Source organism: Electrona antarctica (assembly GCF_951216825.1).
Source record: "Electrona antarctica genome assembly, chromosome: 12".
In the NCBI taxonomy this organism is placed as follows: Eukaryota; Metazoa; Chordata; class Actinopteri; order Myctophiformes; family Myctophidae; genus Electrona; species Electrona antarctica.
Window position 1 is genome coordinate 23,821,587 of NC_136793.1, and position 18,758 is coordinate 23,840,344.

Genomic DNA, 18,758 nt, shown 5'->3' on the forward strand with positions numbered 1-18,758 from the left:
GGATTGCTTCTGCCAAGGTGGCTGTGGGCAGATTTGGAAAGCTAGTGTGCAATTGGGCATGCGCAACATGCATAATTTTAAGAAATACATGTGCTAAGGTGGGTAAAGTTACTCAATTCAATCACTGTCTGTAACTACAACCTTATTCACGAATAGTCCAGTTTTAAGGTGTAGCCTAATTGAAAATGATGTTTGAGCACAGCCCTTCTGCTCAACCAGCAAACTTCATTGTGGCAGGGAGAAGGTAGGCCCTGTACAATATTTTCAGTCAAAAGTGCAGGCCAATATTTTAGTCCTCAGTTCTAATAAAATGAACCATTCTGATTACTACACTGGCATTGTCCATTTTCAGACTTTGGCTACATAACTAAGACCTCTGCACCTGCTCCACAAACCGTCTGGTGACAGTCAATGATACATCCACATATGAACAAATAGTGAGGTTCAAATTTGATGATTTTTTTTTAATGTAGTTTATATTGTCAATTACTGTCGGACAAAACAAGCGGAACTTGCCCTCTGCTGAAAACCTTTTATGGACATGTTTGTTTATATTATATCTTTTGTGAATCTGACCTTAAGATGAGGCAGATAGTGGGTGCAATTGATGCATAATAAAAGGTGCTATCAGTGGACACAATCCATTCTTTGTGAATTCATGGCAGAGTTAAATTAACACAGGTCAGTGTACTGTACTCTCAAAAGAGCGGCTTGCTATCAGTGCTGTTAAGTTCCATTGTTAATGGCCGTTCCTGACCTACAATCCTTCACTGACTCGCATGATACACATATTTTGCAGATTTAGGCTGCAAGAAGACGTTGGGAATAGTGCAACAAAATTAAGCTAAATCCTGTGATTGCAATGCATGCAGACAGCCATTTCAGGAACAAATTAGATTCCAACGCTTTAGATTCTATTTATTGTTTATGGCACAGGAACACTACTGCATGTGAGGATGTTATGTGAAAAACCTGTTTCATTACAAAGCATTACAAATCAGAGGTGATTTTTGTTGTTGCAATAAGCAATATTTAGACTACAGCAGAATATTACCTGCCGACATTACATTGAAAGCTTCAAATTAGATGTCAGGAAGCATACTAGTTTGATTTTGCTGTCAGTTTTCAAATGATCTCTGCTGTGTACTACCAGTATGCAGAAGCTATGTTTATGTATGTTTTATTTCTATGCCGTATATAACTAAATATGAACTACCTTTATTTCACATTTTAGTCCTGTTTCTAGTTTTCTACGGTATCTGCCATTGTCTTGAATATCCTTCAAAGCCAAGATCCTACACATTTTGGGCACCCCATATCTTCAAAGTCTGATCGAACCCTACATACCCTCCCGCTCGCTCAGATCAGCCAACGCAGGGACGCTGGAAGAACATTCACTAAAAATGCCGGGACAATGCTCCACACGTCCCAAACTCTTCTGGCTTCGAAACTATGGAACGCACTTCCCATTGCAAGCAGAACTGCAGACTCACTCCCAATCTTCCACCGTAGTCTGAAAACCCACCACTTCAGACTCCATCTTATATAATATTTTTTAATTTATATTTTTTATCCCACAATTTTGTAACCCATTTTTCCACCCCTGTGTCAATTATCTAATGTGATCCTGGGCTCTACACACCCTGTGCCAACCTGGGGAGAGCAACGGACTTGAACTGCTTCCTTCATGAATGAGTGTCCAAGTCGATCCTTTACACCTGACGGGGAGTTTCCCTGGTTGGACGTAGCGCGTGGAAGGAACACGTTATTCCAACCAGTTCCTTTCCCCAGTTTAGAGACCAGGATTACTGCATGTTTTTTGTGAGGGTACCTAACTACCTACCCTAGGGGACACGGGGAGGACATGCAAACTCCACACAGACAGGCCCTTTCGCCAACCCCGCCTCGGGTATGGGCACTGATGACGTGGAGGAGAGGACACACCGCCAGCGCCCACAGCGTCCCGAGCGGGAATCTAACCCAGAACCCAGACTCCATCTTAGCCCGTAGGACTTACCATAGCACTCGCCCTAGCCTCGACGACCTTACAGGCGTATGCAAAGACTCAACTTATGTAATTTAGATGGCATGTTATGTAGACCTAGCACTGTATAGTGTCGTTTCATTATATAGATATATTCCACTGAGAGGCCAACATAACGGTACACAGAACAAACAATGTTCAGACACTGTTTGCAGGCTGAAAAACACAGGGCCTGGCGCCTTTTCCTGTGCAGTCTACAAAGCAGAACAGCTTGCAGCGCCTTTGTCTTGACGTTACCAGGCAACCAGATACTCACCTGTCACTCACTTTCAAGCCTTGCACTGAACTGATCACTCAAGAGATCTCCTAGCCCAGCCCCTCTTAACTAACCCCATTGGACAGTGGGGAAAATGCAGCGATGATGAGTGCTTGTACTGCTTTTATTTGATTTTTTGTTTTAACTTGAGGCACCCTGGCTGCTCTTCCAGAATCACAAGGTGTATAGGGCTCATCTACGCAAGGCGACTTGCAACACAAAGCAGCAAATAAACTTCATTCACAAACTGTGATTGGCTCTTTTAGGATGTAAAAATAGATTTACATAGTGAAAAAAGTAACGGTGAAAAAACTGGATGTCGTCAGCACCATGTCCACTCCTTCTTTCACTGTCACTTTTTAAAATATGTAAATTAATATATTTTTGCATCCTAAAAGCCTCAACATTTGTTGTTTATGTGTACGCCTGTTCTGTTTTTTCTGCCCTATCAACACTCATCACTGATGCTGTGATTACTAATAACCTTACCTTCCTGTAACCTTCTCCTCTCCTCCTAACAGGGGCACGGTGTGTAATGTTCTGCTAACCTGCTGCAAGGACAGTGTGTGTCGCCTCTGGGCAGAGACGCTGTTGCCGGGCGACAGCCTCCTGTCAGGTCTCCATAACAACCATAGCAACATTCCGCCCAATGACCCAGTCCGGTCCGCTGGCACCAGCAGGAAGAATGCCTCTAATGGGAAGACGCAGGGGGAACGACCTTCAGAGGTGAGTCGACATTTATTGTCAGTGTGCGGTTGAATGGCACAGGTTGGATTGAAAATAATCTGATTTGGCTCCTAAAACGTCAACTTCAAGTACACGTAATGCATTATAGAAGATGCAGAATCATTCTCCAATTAAGGGTCAGTGGCTGAGGTCATTATGCACAAATGAACAATTGCACACACACAAAAGCTCAAGAGCATATTTCCACTGTTGTCCTTGACACATTTGTTTTCTTGGCTTTGTTAACGCACTATTTCGGTGCCCATATTGTAACAGTACTTAAGCAGTATGACACTGACTGAAGTCTCGCAATTTAATGTGAAAGCACAACACAGGAAAGGGCCTTAAGGTTGACATATAATCTAAGCTAGCCAAGGTCAGGACAGCACCGCATTAAAAGGATGATGTGTTTACGATACTGTAGCACAGCAGTCATATATCATCTCCGTTGAGTAATGCCATGCAAGAATAATCACACTAGCTTATTGCTCATCCTGCTCGGCCTTGTAGTGGCCAGTCTTCTGCACAGCACTGCTAATGCAGCACATTGGCTATTATTGCAGTGCAAGAACGGGGGAGGAAGGAGATAGGAAAAAGCAGAGGAGAGGGGAGGCTTAGCAGAGTTGAAAGGGAAAATTAATTGGCTATCAGACATGAAGATAGTTTTCAAGGCTTATAGTTTGTAGTGCTGAACACTTTGAGGGCTTTATATTAATATATGACATATACCGAGGCTGCCGGGATTGTTTAATTACCTTTTGGAGCAATTACCTTTGGAGCTCTTACATTTCTTCCTAAGTGAATTCCTAAGAGATTCAGATTCATGAAACATTCTTAAGTAGTCAGAATTGTTCGTATGATGATGAATCCAAATCCTCGTAACTTGAAGGGGTGTGCCAGTTCATTCAAATTATCATAGGTAGACGCCCCACCTATCCTAATTAGAATCCTAATTAGCATAGGGAACCCGCCCCACCAATCCCCATATAAGGCATTGGGAATTCACTTTCCTACCTGTGTTTTACCCGCGTACATGGCATGCTGGATAGTCTGCCGTGAGGTTACTCCGTGGTGGGAAATACAAGTACGATATAATACGCAAGAATGACAGCTTGACACGCGCAACAGTAACTTTTATTTTTGTAGAAGAGGCAAACTAATATTGTTTATGCCGTTGGCCTGTTTATTTATTGTACTGTAATTATCTTTTTTAGTATAATTCGATTAATACATTGATCTTTATCTTTTTTAGTATATTATTAGTTTACTATAATTAGATTAATACACGATAATCAACACTTTAATTTAATTTAGAACACAGCCAAATCAAATCATAGTACATACGTGTTCAATCAATTATTCAATCAAAGCAAATGGCACAAACAATATTAGTTTGCCTCTTCTACAAAAATTTAAGTTACAAGTTACTGTTGCGTGTTGCCATTCTCTTGTACTTCCCACCATGGAGTACCCTTGCATCTCGTGTACTTCCCACAACGGAGTACCCTTGCATCTCGTGTACTTCCCACCACGGAGTACCCTTGCATCTCGTGTACTTCCCACCATGGAGTACCCTTGCATCTCGTGTACTTCCCACCATGGAGTACCATGTTCAGAAGTAGTGGATAGTAGTCGGGGGTTGACACAAACGGCATTCTGCAGACCCCCATCTGAAAATATTCTTTTCATTCAAAATCAAATGTTTTGATCATCTATCAAAATGTTTAGAAAATAGCCGATCTACAAGCTCAAAATTGGGCAGTAATGGGATGCTTTGAGCTTGTAGATTGGGTATTTTCAAACTCAAAGTATAAAATGGGATTAAAGTGGTAAAAATATTCCATATTTTGTTGTGGACTGCGTGGAACTTCCTCAAGGACCCCTTGAGGTCCCCAGACCACACTTTGAGCATCTTGCAGAGGGCGTTGTTTCTCCTTTGTTTTCAGATTGCACTTAAGAGGAGCATCAGTGGGGAAAATTAGCCCCATTTCCATCTGTGATCACACCTCACAATTATTACTCTGACATTGTTCCTGTTCCTTTGACAGTTAAATTATTTATTTATGATGCATTTGTTGGCTACACAACTCGGAATATGTTTTAGTACGTTGAGCAACAGCTGACTTAGGTTTGTTGCTGAAGGCTTATTATGCTCCATCCATACACAATGCTTAAATCTGGTTTGCTATAATTTTGAATATGGCCATTTACGTGGTTATGGGACTTGCTGGCAATTATAGAGTTTGGGGACATGATAGATTACAGGGAGGAAAGAAATTGGTATGCAAATTCCTCCAATGTGCCCCTAGGACAGTCTGTGAGAGTACATGTGTGGAATTATTCATTAAAACATCACAGCCTGCGCAGGATGCGTTTTTCCTCAAGACTGGCTTGATACTAGGCAACACAGAAAACGGCCTGTCGCCTGTCATGTGTGTAGACTAGAGTCAAAGATTTCGTGCAGAATAATTTAACTACTAATGATTCAGGGTTGTATGTTCATGGTGCTGTTGGACAGCATTTCAGTGCTGTTATAAGTAAATTGTGGATTTGTTTACGCAGCTATAAAACTGATCCAGAGTCTGTGCATGTGCACATGCCTGCCAATTGTGAAAAAATATAATCAGCCATATTGGCATGTTAGCCACAAATCCACCTGATTTGGTACGGAATGCAAATATCGGAATACTTCTCATTATTGATGAGTACATTGGTTTTAATCAATCTCTTTTTGTTTTCTGTCCAGTTGAATCTGCAGGAGTCGTGGCATTCGTCCTTTCTCCGAAGCGTGGTCCAGCCATCCGTGATGGGCAGCCTGCCTCATCAGCAGAGCCGGCACTACAGTCACAAGACTGGCAACAGCAGCATGCCTCACGCCAACGCCCTCTGCCACTTCCACATTGCTGCCAGCATCAACCCTGCTACAGGTTAGAAACGGAGGCACACCCAGCTCTATGTCCCCCAAAAAGTCATTATGGATCTTGCAATGAAAATCCTTCCTTTCATGAATTCCAGCCCAGTGCTTTATTGCCTGTGTTCGCCTGTCCGTTTATCTATGTTAATCTAATCAATGTGAAACTTTGCATTCACACCCTCGCAACGCCAAGGAAGAACCTCTGCCTCAAATCTTTCCACATGGGCTTGTTATTGCGCCACCAGGAGGCCGACTTTTGCGAAACACATTCTTTATATTACTCCTACACATTTTTGGAAAACCTTACACAAATCAGTTAACATTATCTCTATAGTCATGTGTTCAAGAATGTTTCATATTCCGTCTTAATATATATGGCTTCCAAATTTAACAGGAGTGGCCCACACAAACACATACCAGCAGCACAATTCTTTGTTCTTCATTTCTTTTCACTCCAGACATCCCGTTGCTTCCTTCCATCTCCTCTTTGTGCGGGCTGGATGACGGAGAACCAGGAGGCCTATTCACTGTCCACTGGCTCAACAACAAGGAGCTCCACCTCACACTAGCCATGGAGGTCTTCCTCCAGCAGCTTCGGGGCAGTCTGGAACAGAATGAAAGCACCCAGGAAGGTACGTCAAAGACTAGATGATTATAGATAGTAAAAACACCCCAGTATACGTGGATGTTTTTTGTCTCATCGTTACTTTTAAAGAGGGATAAATTAAAACAATTTGTTGCATTTTTCGCCATGTGCTGTCCTGAGTACCACAATTATGCATCATTTTTATTTAGAACCCGAAGATGACGAAGATGACGAGGAGTATCCTGCTACCAAGCCAGTGTCCGAGGATCCCCAGGGACCCATGCAGCTGCATTTGGCGGCTGTGGAGCACCAGGTGGAGGTTCTGCTAGAAGACTGGAACAAAGCGGCGGACATGTTGTTTAGCATCCACCCCATGGATGGCTCCCTGTTGGTCTGGCATGTTGACTGGCTGGATGAATACCAGCCGGGCATGTTCAGACAAGCACAGGTATGTTTGTGGTCATTACTGATGGATGCTGTATTCTCTCTTTTTCATCATCCAACTTTCCCTCTTAGCAATACGCCCCCAGTTTGAGTGGTGCAACCACTCCTATAGACAGCTATGTGTGTCCCTGGGTCCCTGGCTGGTTCTGTCCGAGCACGAAAATAGCGTTTGGTTGGTTTTCACCACCAAGTGTCACTGTTGCGCAGCCAAACACACACACGCACGCGCACACAGTCACACACACACGCACATTAACTGTATATATATATATGATGATTTCGGGTGTGACAGTACAGGGACAGTACAGTGCAGTAGAGGGACCCCCACACGATAACTGTCATTTCTCAACCATTTCAGACACGGGGCGGCTCGCCGGAACCGGGCCGGCCCCCTGGGTTCGTTCCTGGGGGTCTGGATGTTCCGGGACCCCCTGGGGACCCCCACACGAAGTTTCACCACTCACTTCACACGGGTGTGATTTTTTTTTTAACCACCTGAACAGCGTTCCTGTGTCATGTCATAACTCGTAACACAAACATTCGGCAATAATAAGATAAATCTGCAAGCTCACAATACGTTGCATTGTGAGCTTGTAGATGGGCTATTTCCTGCAAAAGAGTACAAAGAGTAGAAAGGAGGAAAAAAGGAGGGGTCAATTAGACTCCCAGTGGACCCTGATCAACAAAGTATAGGGTTTCAATGGTTAAAGGACAGATGAAGAGTGCCTGTAGCTTGGTGTAAGTCTGTAATGAAAAGTTCGTATTTGCATGTGTGATCTGGGTTCAGTCATGTGTTGCCAATCTTGTAGATTGGTAACACAGATCAGAAGTTTTTTGAAAAGTAGAGGAACAAAGGGGCATGAGTCCACCCATCAGGCCTCACTTCAGCCTATCAGTATTTCATTGTTCCTCCCACGTAACTGGAGCAGGCTGCCATGTCCTCACTTTAGGCCAACCCGTTATATTCCAAGACAAATGTTTGACACTCCCATTAGCGGCAAAAACTGATATTTATGTAATCTGTGACGGTTGACACTGATGTCCATAAATATTCCCATTCCAACTTGCTGTATTTTTATGACCCTTCAAGTTCAAATATATTTAGCCGTTGCATTGTACTTCAGTGTGCTACATCTCGATGAGCCTCCTGAATCACTCTGACAGCTGTGATTGTCTGGCACCCGTTCTTATAGCTTCCCATCAAGACGTCGAGATAATTATGTTCTAATTAGTGTGACTTCATATGAAATTCAAAAGTCCCTTGATGCGTTTTAATCAGCAGCCAAATGATGAGGTCTGTCATGATGCAGTCAGTCAGTCAGTCAGTCAGTGAAGTCAGGGGAGCCGATAGAATCACTGTCAGTGACATGCAGGTTGATTAGGCCTGGCTGGTTTCATTAGATAAAGGAAACTGACTAGATGCATATTCCCGTGCTGATTAACATTTATTAGGATGGGGAATAGGGTTGCGACGGGTTTTCAACGATTGACGCGTACATTTGGATAGGATTTGGTGTGATGGGTGGGCTCTATGCCCTCTGGTCATTAATTGTTAATATGCATTTTCTGTCTCTGAGCTGAAGAGACATTGAGCTTTTATAGTAATTATTACATACTATTCATAATATGCCATTTAACAGTAACACACTGAATAATAATAATAGGCAAATATATTTTATTTTGGCATCTTATTTAATTTTTTATGGTGGTCACTGACTGGTCAGTCACAAAATCAGTCAGTCTCAACTTCTCACAACTGGCCAATAAAGAAAGATAGCGGTTCTGTTCAGAATCTGTCGTCCACAAAATAATAGAAAAAGCTCAATTGTGGCCAGGATCAATGAGCAGGATCGATAAGGTGCTCATTATCAATACAAAATAACTAGCTCCATCCCTAGTAAACAGTGCAAAGTATTATTCACAAATAAGGATGTTTACATGTATTGAAATATGAGCATACAGTGTATGTCTGGACGTTTGGTCTGGGTCATCTGCCTTGCATTTCCTGTTCGTTTTTGCAGTGCTAATGAGCGGAAAACGACAAGTACGACCGGATAAATACGACTGTCTACTCTTGACTGTGACGGTTTCTTTTTTCGGAGCTGATGACCATTCCATTTTATCCATTGCCTGAAATGGAGACGCCCAAAAAGCATTTTCAGCTGTAACTGTTTTACTGTTAATGAGTGTCACTCTTATTCACTTTTATTCACTATTCACTCTTTTATTCACACTTCTAACTGCTACATTATATCAGTAAATTGTACTTTGTAGTCTAGCAAGAGGAAGCTTGATCACTTCACCCTTAATCGGTTCATCTACATCATATTCACTCCCAAACTGAAACGGACAAACGTAATTGGTACAAACACAATTCAATTCTAACAGTGGCAAATGGTGGGTACGTTGTGGGGAGTAATACAGATGAGCCTGTCAAGTAACCAGTGATCCAAGAGGGTGTGCGCCAACCAGAACAAATAAGCCTCATTATTGATGTCAGGCTGCTGGGCACATGCTGCACCTCTGTCTGAATAGTCTAGCAATAGTGATGCTGCAGTTGATCCCCAACTTTGCTTCCCTTAATATTATGTTTTTTCTTTCTCTCCCGTCTCTATCAGGTGTCATTCGTGTCCCGCATCCCCGTAGCATTCCCCACGGGGGATGCAAACTCCCTGAGTCGCAGCGTGGTCATGTACGCCTGCATCAAGAACGTGGACCTGGCCATCCAACATGGCCGTCAGCGGCCGACCGGCGGGGGCATGTTGCCCCACTCCACATCTGCGCTCATCAGCTACGGCGGCCAAGGAAAGCCTCCTCCCAGCAGCAGCCTCCGCCTCAGCATTTTCACACCCAACGTGCTCATGATCTCGGCGCACACCGACGGCTCGCTCAACCAGTGGGGCGTGAGCTTCGCAGAGGAATCTTCCTTCTCCACGGTGCTCAGCGTGTCGCACAAGTCTCGCTACTGCGGCCACCGTTTCCACCTCAACGACCTTGCGTGTCACTCACTGCTGCCCCTCCTGCTCACCACGTCCCACCACAACGCCCTGCGCACACCGGATGTAGACAGCATCCTGGCCCCGCCCGGGGCACTGCGGTCTGCGGGTTTCTCGGGCCAGTCTCTTGCGCCTCGGCTGCATGGGTCGCGTCCCAGCCGGTTGTCCCTGGGCACCGTTTCGCAGGATCCCAATGCCATCTACAGTGAGCTGATCCTGTGGAGGGTGGACCCCGTGGGCCCACTGTCCTTCTCTGGGGGGGTCTCGGAACTGGCGAGGATCAATTCGCTCCATGCGTCCGCCTTCGCTAATGTTGCCTGGCTGCCCATGCTCATCCCCAGCAACTGTCTAGGTGACGTATTATTTATATATCAATGATTGGAAATTTCATAACTGCAGCTTGTTGTCATCTCTGGAACAACAAGCATGTATTGTGTACTGATCACTGACCAACATTGCACTATTGTAATTATTTTGCTAACATAGGTCACTTAAAGGGGAAAACCACCCATTTTCAACATTTTACTATGTCATTAATATACCTTAGAGCTGTTGTGTGGACATAATAAAGTCCCCACATTTTGTATTTCCTAGAACTGTAATTATGAAAAAAGATTTTTTTTCAGACCTCTAGTTCTAGGACACACAGAATGGGGACTTTTTTATTATTTCCACACAACAGCTCTAAGGTATATTAATGACATAGTAAAATGTTGAAAATGAGTGGAATGCCCCTTTAAGGTCAGTGGATTTATCTGGGAAAGTAGGAAAGACAACATTCTCTATTGTAAATGTCTAAATATTGCAAATCAGACCAAGAAGGAGCTTAGCTTAGTGTAATGGCATAGAAATAATAATTCAGTTTATTTGTATCTTATGTATCTTTTATGTAAATAAATGAACTCCACTTACTCTATAACTCCGTCTGGGTTCCAAATGCTCCTCGTAATATCCCATTTATAAAGACTTGTGCAAGAGTCACATCTAGCTTTTCTTTTATTGCCACAATAAAAACATTATAGGCAAGCTGCTGTCATAGTCTTTATTCTCTTGTTTGTCAAATATACTGTTCCTACGTCAGATTCTTTTTTACCGTCTTCCATTTTTATTTAATGAGCACCCAGTAGAGTGAGAATGTTGTACCTCTAAATGATGAGTGGCAGATTAATGTGAGTTTTGTCTCTCTCTTTTCAGGTGTGTACTGTAACTCTCCCAGTGCATGCTTCGTGGCCAGCGACGGCCACTCCCTCAGGCTCTTCCAGGCTGTTATTGAAGCCAAGAAGCTCCTGAGCGAGCTCTCTAATCCTGATATATCAGTAAGTCAACAACCAGTACTCGACAAAAAACAAAACGAGGCATAAGTCAAATAACGGCAGGCCCATCCACTTGTCCAGTCCCTGTCCAATCTTTGATTGTCCAGTCCCTGTCCAATCTTTGATTGTACAGTATCTTTACAGCAGCAATAGTGGCATTTGTCTAGATTGAGCTTTAAGTGGTGGGATGACACCCAATGAGCCATGCAGAGATGCAAACTTTAACCTGTGTGAAAGAGGGAGCGAAGGAATATCATGTCTCTACAGCAAAAACAAATTTCAAACTCATGATCACGTTATCGTTGTGTAAATGCACTTGATTTTCATTCTACCAGGAAACTGACATGCATAACATTTATACTATATGTTATGAATCCTGTCCCTTAAAATTGCTCGAATATTTCTCATCTGTGTTTGTTTGCTTGTTTCCATGTAGAAACATGTGGGTGAGGTATTCAACATCATTAGTCAGCAGTCCACTGCAAAACCCGGGTGTATCATTGAGCTGGATGCCATCACTGACTTTGTGAGTATACTTTAGTTAGTACAAAGATCAAGACAAGCCAGTGTGCTGAGAAGAGAACCTCATGGTTCTGTCTTCATGGGTTTCATTCTATGAGAAGAGAACCTCATTGTTCTGTCTTCATGGGTTTCATTCTATGAGAAGAGAACCTCATTGTTCTGTTCTGTCTTCATGGGTTTCATTCTATGAGAAGAGAACCTCATTGTTCTGTTCTGTCTTCATGGGTTTCATTCTATGCAGTAGCAGTGGTCTGCTTAGCACGCACATCTGTGGTCACTGAATAGGTCTTGGATACAAAAGGGATTTCAAAGAGATTTCCCATTTAACACAATCAGCGCTGGGATTTCTTTCAAAATAGCCACACAGATATGGCAGCTTTTACTCTGAAAGCCCCCCCTTCCGTTCCGTACAAAAACCGGGAGAAATAATGTTGCTTGCTTACCTCGCTATGATAACGATTACGATAATCCTGCACAGGTCTCCACCGGGGCAGGTCAGGTTGTGGCCTCCTGGTGGCGCTATAATAGGCCAATGTGAAAAGGGTGCCATTTGTTCTTATGCCTTTGATGGCAATTTGATGATTTGAGGCATTTTGTTCCAAAAATGTGTCTTGCAAAAATCCACCAGTTGGTGGCGCTATAACGGGCCAATGTGAAAAGGGTGGGATATATTCCTCAGCCTAGTAGGAATTTCACGTAAATTGCACGCTGCATTCATGATTTGAGGGTTTTTGTTCAAAACGGGCCAATCCTGCAAACTTTGAAAGCCAATGTTAGTCAATTGGGATGGAATATGACAGATCCGTCTTGAACACATGACTATAGAGATAGTGTGTAACGATTTGCGGGATTTTTGGACAGAATATGGAGGAGTAATATCCAATATTTTCAAAGATCGGCCTCCTGGTGGCACTATAACATGCCGTTCTGGAAAAACTGGGGCAGAGGTTCATTGTTGGCATCCAGGGAGTGTGCAAAATTTGGCACCGACCGGGTTAACGGTGCCGGAGATTAGCTGGTAACAGACGGACGGACACACACACAGACGGAGTCCAAAACATACTCTCTTGCTGAGACAATTATACCATAAATGCTCATGTGCTTTATAACATAATATGTAATGTATTATAATGCATTATTTATAATGTATTACAGACATGGCCTTCATTTAAACTGTTATCGTACAAAGATTGAAATCTAGATCCCTTGAAGCATGAAAGCTTCTACAGTAGACTTCTTGCATCTCTATGAAAGGTCAACCATGAACACAGCCATGTCCAAACGTGTGTGTGTGTGTGTGTGTGTGTGTGTGTGTGTGTGTGTGTGTGTGTGTGTGTGTGTGTGTGTGTGTGTGTGTGTGTGTGTGTGTGTGTGTGTGTGTGTGTGTGTGTGTGTGTGTGTGTGTGTGTGTGTGTGTGTGTGTGTGTGTGTGTGTGTGTGTGTGTGTGTGTGTGTGTGTGTGTGTGTGTGTGTGTGTGTGTGTGTGTGTGTGTGTGTGTGTGTGTGTGTGTGTGTGAGTAAACGCATTTTGTGTGTCTGAACAAGAACTAAGAGCAGTAGAGCACTGAGGTGAGGTAGGATATAACTATGACACCTGGGTGGTTTTAATAGGAGACGGTAAACTCGGCTTAGAGATGCTCTAATGCAGTGGTTCCCAAACACTGGGTCGGGACCCATGTGTGTGTCCGCCGTCACAGACACATTTTTTGGGTCCCTTTGATGCCAGATTGATGCCGATGAGACATATTGGCCGATATAATTAATTGCTGTTATGGCCGATAACCGATATTACCGATGTCGATATGATCTCATTCTGTATTGAAAAATTACAATAATTCTGTCCATTCTGAAAAATACATGTAACGGGGTGTCTGCACTGCAGGCTTAGGAAAATCATATTTAACTTTAATACCTTATATTTAATATTGTGAGCTTGTAGATCTGTTCAAGCTGTTACTTTGGGCTTGTTTATCTGTAAAGACAGAAAGATTAATCGGTCTGATTGATTAATCGAACTGATGCCGATTAATCTAAAAACAACTAAAATCGGCCGATACCGATGTGTTTGCCGATTAAACTCCCATCACTATTTCAAAACATTTAAACCCAAAAAAGCAGGTTTTCATGAATTAAAAACAATGATTTGTTTTCTCAGTAATTTCATGAAGAAAATCAAAGAAATTCCATACATTTGAAAACAAATGTTGAAGTAGTGAAAATAGCTGATCTGCTATTGCCACTGGTTTGGGTCCCAGGCTAAAGACTTTGAGAACCACTGCTCTAATGTTCTCTCTTGCCATGTACAGCAGGGGAAGGAGACACAGCTGCTCCATGTCTTTGAGGAAGACCTGATCCTGGGCAGCAAGAAGGCAGACGGCACACAGGAGACCCAGGCTACTGTTGACACTGGTACGTTAACCCATTTTGGTGTTAGAATTATGTTATGCTTTAGCTATTGAAAAATAGCAGATCTACAAGCTCATAGCGCGCCACCGAGTGGCGCACTACGAGCTTGTAGGTCTGCTATTTTTGAAAAATCGAAGAACGACTGACAGAAACATAGCTTTTTCAGAAAACTGTCAGTTTCAAACAGACATTTTTAGAATCTGATCTCGGGTCAAAATGGGTTAAAAGAATGTGGAAAGAAAGTATCTGCTGTGAAAGGAGGTATTTAGACATCTATTTATTAGATAGCTATATTTTATCTATATTGGATGGCTTCTATCCATTCTATCATATCCTATGAAATATGTAGCTGAGGGACCAGATGCCTATTATATAGTTTGGACCCATTGATTACCTATGAACCAGAGAGCAGCCGCAGACCTTTAGATAAAGCACATACTGTACTGTACACATTGGATTGTTTTTCTCAGCCAAAATATCCTATAATCCGAAATATGTAGCTGGGGGACCAGACCTTCCAATGTCTATACAGTTTGGAACTTTTGATTACCTATGGGCCACAGAGCAGCCACAGACCCATAGATAAAGCACATAATTTGTTCCAAAACTCCAGACTCAGGACAAAATGAAGGAAAGGAAAATCTGAGGAACTTGTATATTGGCTGGTTTTAAATCACTTCTCAAAGACCACTTATACTATTTGATTTTCTTATTTAACTTTTATTGCTTCTTATTCTACTTTGGGATTGTATTGTTTACCGGTTTATATCTTTGTTCAGTTCCATCGTGCTTTTTATATATGCCTTTACAGAATCCTGCTTTTCATGCAAATCCAAACTATTTTTAACTGTTTTAAACATTTCTGCACAAATACCATTTAATTGTTTCATCACTATTTCCAACTGTGCAGTACTATGTACTAGTACGACTCCTACTACTACACTGCATCGCTGTGCTTTCCCCTGCAGGGTCCAGCCAGACGGGCTTCTCAGCCCGCTTCTTCCTGGTGGTGGTAGAATTCACCCCGACAGGTCGCTCTCTCCTCCACATGTGGCACCTCCACCTGGCTGCCCAGCCTGCCATCATGGGTGGGTACTACAGGTTATACCCTATGATGAATGACCCATCATGGGTGGGTACTACAGGTTATACCCTATGATGAATGACCCATCATGGGTGGGTACTACAGGTTATACCCTATGATGAATGTATATACATTCAGAACACGAGTACGGGGGGAAGAAAATCAAAAACATGAAAAAGTTCAGTACGGTATAACCAAAGTAATCTACTGTAGTAAGAGAGCGGGGACACTAGCGTTGACTCCCATTGTAACAATGGAATGCGGAAGTGCTCATTCTTTCTCAATGGGATAGTTCCAATGTTTGGAACCATAGCCCATAGGCACCCGCTTTGCGGTGAGATCAAAGCGTGTCGCCACTCTCTTACTATTCCACTCGGGGTATAACACACTGATATGTATGCAACACAAGTGTATTATCTCTCAGCTAAGGGGTATGGAAAATGTTCTATAGAAGACCCTTGTATTATATTGTACAACATGGGGAAATATTAAATAACATGCAGGTAATAGAACTTGCCCATGTTTTTCTTACACTTGTTTTTTTTATTACCTCACAGAAGAACCCACAGCCCCGTGGGAGAAGGATACTGCCACAGCTTCTATGAACTACTCCCAGACGTTCAGTTCCCCATTGCCTCAAAAGAACAAACCCTGTACCTCCAACTTACAGAGCGCATGTCGCCTCAGCCTCACAACACACAGTGTGTACAGCCAAGAGATGGCTCTGCCTGCAGGAGTGGAGATCATCAGTGTTACCCCATCGGCAGGTGGGGGAAATGAAAGAGACAGACAGACAGACACACACACACACACAGACACAGACACACACACACACACACACACACACACACACACACACACACATACATCCAAGGTGCATAGCCACAATAGTCATACAACACTATTCAAGAAATTATGGTTGAAGGTCTGTAAAATGTATTAGAATTGGGTTAAATTGTAGGAATCCCTGCAGTGCTTAAAGTATTTTTTTAATTAGTGCTCAACTCTTCCTCTCAGGTCACCCGAGCGCATCTTCTTTACAACCTGCTGGCCGGGCTCCCTACCTTCTCGCCACTTCCTGTTCAGACGGCAAGGTGCGCTTCTGGAAGTGCAGCGTGGCAGGTGCAGAACTCTCGCATACAGACGATGGGATTTATCAGTGGGACGAATGGCCTCTTCTTGTGGAGGAGGGGCTGGCCAATAGCAGTGCTGTCACCGTGCCAGGGCGCCCCATAGAGGTCAGTTGCTGTCACAGCAGCCGGATGGCTGTGGCCTACCGACAGACACAGAACCGACCTCTGAACTCCACCCCACACTTGAACTCCACCCCGGAGCTCAACTCCACCCCGCCTTTGACCCCGAACCCTGAACTGGCTTCCACCCCTCATGTGAACCCCAAGCACCACTTGACACCTACTTTAAATGCGCTCCACAGCCTGAACCTGGACCCGAACCACAGTTCCAGCCCCAACCCAACAATAACCCAACGAGAACCCCCGGTCCACATCGCTGTCTTCCAGTGCGAGTCCACGGGAGGTTCTCAGTGGGTTCTAGAGCAGACTCTTGTCTTGGACCTAACGAGCGACGTGAGCGGTAGCATGGCTACAAGTCCCATTTTACCCTGCACCACCCTGGACTTCTCTACACCGAATGACTGTCTGGACTCAACTGGTAAGCACCTGGTTCATTTGGACTGGGTTTCCCAAGAGGACGGCTCACACATCCTAACAGTTGGCATCAGGACAAAACTCTACATGTATGGTCCACTTTCTGGCAAGCCTCCAGAACTGGGCGTGTCATCTGACAGCGCCAGGGATCAGAGCTTGTCCCGCCTGGTCCTGCTTCGAACGGTCGACCTGGTGTCCTCCATTGAAGGCTGCCCGCCCATCCCGGTATCCCTCTCCTGGGTACGGGACGGCATTCTGGTAGTGGGCATGGACTGCGAGATGCATGTCTACTCCCAGTGGCAGCCCCCGGCACCACCCAGGCCCAGCATCGCCATGACCCAGGACACTGACATGAGCAGCAGCGTCTCCTCCATCCTCTCTGCAGTGAGACAGAGTCAGGAAGAGTGGCTGAGCCCCGAAGCCACCACGGCCACGCTGGCCCCTCCCAAAAAGGCCATTACGAGGTCATTGACGAGCCTGGCCCAGAAGCTGAGTGGAAAGAGAACAGTCTATGACCTGCCGGCAGAGATGGAGGATTCTGGGCTGTTTGAGTCAGCCCACCAACTGTTCCCCACCCTGCCCCAGTACCACCCTGTACAGCTACTGGAACTCATGGATCTGGGGAAGGTACCGTACATTTTATTTTCTTTCTTTGAAGAAGTGAAACTGAGAATAAAGATAGTTTCATGCTAATGTATGGTAATTGAGTTGCTCTGAATGTTCTGAACCTTTTTTGTAGCTCTGGCGATCTGACAGTTTGAGAGAATGTAAGCTGCCTACGGTATGCATAGATTCTCATTTTTCCTTGTTTTGTCATCAGGTCCATCGGGCCAAAGCCATCCTCTCCCACCTGGTGAAATGCATTGCTGGAGAGGTTGTGGAACTCACAGACAATGCCACAAACCCGGAAAAGCGAGTGCGGTCTCGAACCATCAGCGCTGGGGGCAGCACAGCCAGGGACAGCAAGATGTTCAGCAAGGGAGAGCGTTCCTCCACAGACTACACAGAGATCGACTCCATCCCTCCCCTACCTCTGTACGCCCTACTGGCAGCCGATGAGGACTCCAAACCTGGTTGGTATTAAACTATTTTCTATAGGCTATTTGCGTAGTCAATATGAATCACTTGGAGTGTGTGAACAATGGTTGAGCAATTACACAAAAAAATCTCTTTTTTAAAAGAAATTTGGAATAAAAACTATTATAATGACTTTTAGTAATCTCATAAGAGTGTTTTATATAAAATAAGTTTTATATAAAATAATCTATCTATGTGTCCTTGTAGAAAAAGGGAGCACCATGAGTGCGGATAGCGGACACTATGACGAGCTGTTCCATTTGCCCAACATGAGCGATATGGAACCCCTGGATTACGACGAAGAAGAATCAGGAAATGAGGTTTGTGTCTGGAAAACCCTCTTTCCACAGCCTAACCTAACCTCATGTCCAAGTCATGAAAAATATAACGTCACACTCGGGTGGGATAAACCCAAAGACAGACTTAACCACTTTCACCCTAGCGGTCCCTATTTTGGGCACTTCATTATAGGCAAGCATTTTCAAAGATTTCCAAAATGTAAAAAAATAAAATAAAAAAAATAGTGAGAATAATGTGAGATTATTGCGAGATTGTAGGTTATTTTTGCTACTTCTGCTAACACTGTCATATGACCTGGTTATTTTTGCTACTTCTGCTAACACTGTCATATGACAGCACAGGATGAGTCTCAACGAGAGTCATTGCACTATCAAGGCACAGAATGGTTGCTCTGCCCTGTGAACTGTCGAATAACAAATTCAT

At 43.8% G+C, this 18,758-nt stretch overlaps 1 protein-coding gene across 3 annotated transcripts in view; it reads left to right on the plus strand.

Moving 5' to 3' along the window:
- The window catches only part of dmxl1 (Dmx like 1), a 74,281-nt gene that overhangs the window by 13,534 nt on the left and 41,989 nt on the right, over positions 1-18,758 (plus strand). For all 3 annotated transcript variants that reach the window (XM_079516635.1, XM_079516633.1, XM_079516634.1), the window contains exons 9-21: positions 2,822-3,026; positions 5,773-5,953; positions 6,399-6,572; positions 6,736-6,974; positions 9,589-10,318; positions 11,161-11,282; positions 11,716-11,805; positions 14,108-14,210; positions 15,176-15,295; positions 15,849-16,058; positions 16,309-17,585; positions 17,779-18,031; positions 18,243-18,355. In XM_079516635.1, the coding sequence (XP_079372761.1) occupies positions 2,822-3,026; positions 5,773-5,953; positions 6,399-6,572; positions 6,736-6,974; positions 9,589-10,318; positions 11,161-11,282; positions 11,716-11,805; positions 14,108-14,210; positions 15,176-15,295; positions 15,849-16,058; positions 16,309-17,585; positions 17,779-18,031; positions 18,243-18,355 (3,817 nt within the window). The remainder of the gene's footprint in view (positions 1-2,821; positions 3,027-5,772; positions 5,954-6,398; positions 6,573-6,735; positions 6,975-9,588; positions 10,319-11,160; positions 11,283-11,715; positions 11,806-14,107; positions 14,211-15,175; positions 15,296-15,848; positions 16,059-16,308; positions 17,586-17,778; positions 18,032-18,242; positions 18,356-18,758) is intronic.